At 36.7% G+C, this 4502-nt stretch overlaps 1 protein-coding gene across 1 annotated transcript; it reads right to left on the bottom strand.

Annotated features, from left to right (window-relative positions):
* Positions 1–569: 569 nt before the first annotated feature.
* Positions 570–3264, bottom strand: LOC136219345 (elongation factor 1-alpha). Its single transcript, XM_066006725.1, has 3 exons — positions 3109–3264; positions 2318–2800; positions 570–1621 (listed from the first exon to the last, which is right to left on the bottom strand). The coding sequence occupies exons 2-3, from the start codon at positions 2777–2779 to the stop codon at positions 740–742; spliced, it is 1344 nt and encodes a 447-aa protein (XP_065862797.1). The 5' UTR covers positions 2780–2800; positions 3109–3264; the 3' UTR covers positions 570–739.
* Positions 3265–4502: the final 1238 nt, after the last annotated feature.

Genomic DNA, 4502 nt, shown 5'->3' with positions numbered 1-4502 from the left:
GCAAAAAACAAAGTCGTTTTTTTGATAGTTTGCTGCCATACAATATCCCATGCCTTCTGAGGAATTTATTGATTACATATTGCACGAACTGGAGATAAATTATGTCTGTCTGTACGAGCACTCAAGGCTCGCTTGAGGTCAGTTACTTATGATGAGCATTACGAGTTAATGCTGAGTGAAGCTCAAATTAAACTATTACCAATTGTTACCTCATTTCCATTGTGTGGAACATACACATGTATTTATAGTATTGAAAGTACAAACCTCACTAAACATAATAGGATTTTGTGGCACTCAAGAAGGAATACTCCTAAATACTGCTGACGCCATTACTGGGCAATTAGCAAAAATGGTAAATCGACCTGCTCTTTGCCTCTATAACATCATAAGCATCTCAATGCCAGCAGATGCTATCATTAGGGAGAGCAATTCACGAGTCTGCTTGGCATATTATCACTTTACCTAGTTATATAAAAAGATAAACTTGAATCTACCACACAACTTCATTTCAAATAATAAAATTGCCTCAAAGTTTTCAACATCTCTTAAACATCCACCACAAAATGGTATACCAAGAAAATTACTGCATTCCAATAGGCTAAATTCAAAATGCAAGAGCAGCAATGTACACTGACAATAAAGCAAGCTATTAATTGAACCAACTTAATAAAACATAAAAATAACAAAGACTCGGTAGACAAAAATGCCTACAACTGTGGGCAAATCATGGACAAAAATCTCACTTCTTCTTGGCTGCAGACTTGGTGACCTTGGCTCCAGATGGATCCTTCTTCTCAACACTCTTGATAACACCAACAGCAACAGTTTGTCTCATGTCCCTGACAGCAAAACGACCCAATGGAGGGTACTCTGCGAAGGTCTCAACCACCATAGGCTTGGTTGGAATCATCTTAATCATACCAGCATCACCATTCTTCAAGAACTTAGGCTCCTTCTCAAGCTCCTTTCCGGATCGGCGATCAATCTTAGTAAGGATCTCAGAAAACTTCACAGCAATGTGAGAGGTGTGGCAATCCAAAACTGGGGCATACCCATTTCCAATCTGCCCAGGGTGGTTCATGATAATCACCTGAGATGTGAAATTAGCAGCTTCCTTGGCAGGGTCGTCCTTAGAGTTGGATGCAACAAAACCTCTCTTAAGATCCTTCACTGCCACATTCTTCACATTGAACCCAACATTGTCACCAGGAAGAGCCTCTGGTAGAGCCTCGTGATGCATCTCAACAGACTTAACTTCAGTTGTCAGTCCACTGGGACCAAAGGTCACAACCATACCTGGCTTGATAACACCAGTCTCAACACGACCCACTGGGACAGTACCGATACCACCAATCTTGTAAACATCCTGAAGAGGTAGACGAAGGGGCTTGTCTGATGGCCTCTTTGGCTCATTAATCTGGTCAAGAGCATCAAGCAGGGTGGGTCCCTTGTACCAGTCAAGGTTGGTTGATCTCTCAATCATGTTGTCACCTTCGAACCCAGAGATGGGCACGAATGGAATTTTATCAGGGTTGTATCCAACCTTCTTGAGGTAGGAGGAGACTTCCTTGACAATTTCTTCATACCTGGATTTAGAGTACTTGGGAGTTGTGGCGTCCATCTAAAAAAAAGAAAGGAAGATTTGAAGAAAGAAATGACATTAATAAAGATAAGATCTGAAATATTTTACTGACCCAGAACAAACACACTAAATAGAAACTTGACCTTGGTCCAATGAACAATTATGTGAACCGAGGTCTACAATTTAAACCTCACTAAACAAAGATTATTCAAATTATGTAGTGAGATTTGCTCACGTAGTTTAGCAAAAAACATTGATGTGTTATGTTTAAACTACCTGAACAGCAAACTGCAAATTCACTTAGCTATGGCATAAATGCAAATTCAATTAGCTATAGCATAAACATTACAAATTAATGGCAGCGGAAGCAAATATAGTAGTATAACGCACTGCTACTGAAACTACAGAGATCAGCTCTCAAAGACAGACTACTATGCTAAACCAATCAATGATTGTGAAACAAGTGAATAGATGTCAGTGTATAGAAAGAGGAGAGAGAGGGATTCGAACCCTCAAGAATTCCCGGGTTTTGTCCGGAGCCATCAACCATTAGGCTATCTCTCCCAGAAAGTCAAAAACATAAATCTTCAATAAAGTAAACACCCATCATAGAACTGGACATTCCGTTAACATCAAAATTCAACAAGCACGTGTCCTATGAGGGTATCCTCCATTGAAAATTGTTCACAAGAATATAAGCAGCAAAATCAGAAATGGTAACAAGGTAGGGATTACCTTGTTGCAACAGCAGATCATTTGCTTGACACCAAGGGTGAAAGCAAGGAGAGCATGCTCACGGGTCTGTCCATCCTTGGAAATACCAGCTTCAAACCCACCGGTGGTGGAATCAATGATAAGAACAGCACAGTCAGCCTGAGATGTCCCAGTAATCATGTTCTTGATAAAGTCACGATGTCCAGGAGCATCAATAACAGTGCAGTAGTACTTGGTGGTCTCGAACTTCCACAAGGCAATATCAATAGTGATACCACGCTCACGCTCTGCCTTCAGCTTGTCAAGAACCCAAGCGTACTTGAATGACCTTTTGTTCATCTCAGCAGCTTCTTTCTCGAACCTTTCAATCACACGCTTGTCAATACCTCCAAGCTTGTAGATAAGATGGCCAGTAGTGGTAGACTTGCCAGAGTCGACATGTCCAATGACCACAATGCTGATGTGAATCTTCTCCTTACCCATTTTATATTACTTCAGACAGATCTGAAAGTTTTCACAACCAAATGTTAGATCGGATTACAACCACAAAGATCCAACATCAACAAAGATTTCAGCTAAGTTTTGCATAGTAATAGATAATTCCACTTAGGATCTAGAAGAATTTCATATATGCATCAAAAGTTTGCTTGATCTAGTTCTTAATCAGTAGGTGGTTTCAAAATAGAAGACTAATAATAAAACAATCTACCAATCTTTCTACCAATCTAAAAAGCAGAAGAAAGGGATTTAACTATGAGCAGGAATAAGAGAAAACGAACTAATAGAATTGGAGAAATGGATGGAAATATTACCAGAGAAGATGACTACGGCGGGCAGAAGAGAGCAGAAACCCTAGCAACACTGCTCGAGCTAATACAAGGGGCAGCAAAATGTGGGGGCTTGAATCAGAAATGCCGCTATTTATAGTGAAAAAACATGCTAGGGTTCCGTTTTAGGCGGAGAACTCGCAGTTTTGCCCTTCACGGACAAGATGTAATGACTATTTTATCCTCTTTACTTCGGGATTAAGCAGGCGACTTTAAAGACAAGAATAGCAAAGCATGGTGATTTGGAAGTTTTGTCCAACCGCACTTTTAATTTTTTAAAATAATTTATCGCATATTTATAGTTAGCTTTAAAAGCATACTATATAAGTTAATTTTAAAAATCTATCACATGTTTATAGTTGGTTTATTCGGGTTTCTTGTACACAAAATCATTAGTCTGTCGTTTTTATAGATGAGGTGGCATATAGAACAAACTCACGCGTTTTTCTTTTCTTCTATAGCATGCATGCCATCTCATCCGTATTTCATCTGTCAAAGATGATAAATCAATGATTTTGTGTGTATAAGGTTCGAATGAGCTGACTATAGATATGTGATAGGTTTTTAAAACCAACTATAGATGTGTGATATGATTTTAAAGTCAATTATAATATGATATGTTATTTTAAAAGTTTAGGGTACCGATAAACAAAAGTGTCAAATTTAAAAGTATAAATATGCATTAAACCAAAAAACAATATGACAACTTTTTCAAATCAATATGGGTATCCATTATATGTGTCTCCACAAAAAAAAAAAAAAAAACTTAAATTAAAACCAAAAACGTAACTAAAATATCACTTAATCGATGTATTAAAAAAATTAATCAAAATTTACCAAAAAAAAAATTAATCAAAATGGACAAACTAAATTTAGTTTTTATACGTTTTATTTTCAAAGTTAATTAAAAGGAATATATCATTTCAAAATAAATAAAAGAATATATATATTCGAACACTCACATATTGTGCTAATGATTGATAAAAAAAACTCATGCATCTTACTTCAAAACAATTTAACTATATTTGCTAAAACTTCAAATTAACGTTCTCTTTTCTTTCTTTTTTTGGTATAGAAAAGAAAGTAAAGACCAAACAAACACCACAACAAATTAATCCGGGATTAGCCTAGGAAAGTTAACCCACATAATATTTTCAGAAAGCAAAAATAACAGGAAATCAGGAGGAGAAGAAAAAATAGAGACGCTCAAAGCCTTCTCATGGCCCTCAGCAGCAAGCCCAAAACCCTCTCGGATTACATAGTGATATTTGTGACTTAAAGTTTATTCAAACTAGAGAAGGTAATAAATATTTTATTACTTTTATTAATGATAATACAAAATATCGTTATGTATATTTGCTTAAAAGAAAAAATGAAGC

The sequence above is a fragment of the Euphorbia lathyris genome, chromosome 2 (genome assembly GCF_963576675.1).
Source record: "Euphorbia lathyris chromosome 2, ddEupLath1.1, whole genome shotgun sequence".
Taxonomy (NCBI): domain Eukaryota; kingdom Viridiplantae; phylum Streptophyta; class Magnoliopsida; order Malpighiales; family Euphorbiaceae; genus Euphorbia; species Euphorbia lathyris.
Note: the sequence above shows the minus strand (reverse complement) of the source record. Positions and strands in the feature narration are given on the sequence as shown.

Excerpts from the sequence above, each read along its gene's own strand:
- LOC136219345 (XM_066006725.1), bottom strand. The coding sequence starts at position 2,779 with ATGGGTAAGGAGAAGATTCACATCAGCATTGTGGTCATTGGACATGTC. Across the intron at positions 1,622-2,317 it reads TGATCTGCTGTTGCAACAAG|ATGGACGCCACAACTCCCAA; the intron begins GTAATCCCTACC and ends TCTTTTTTTTAG.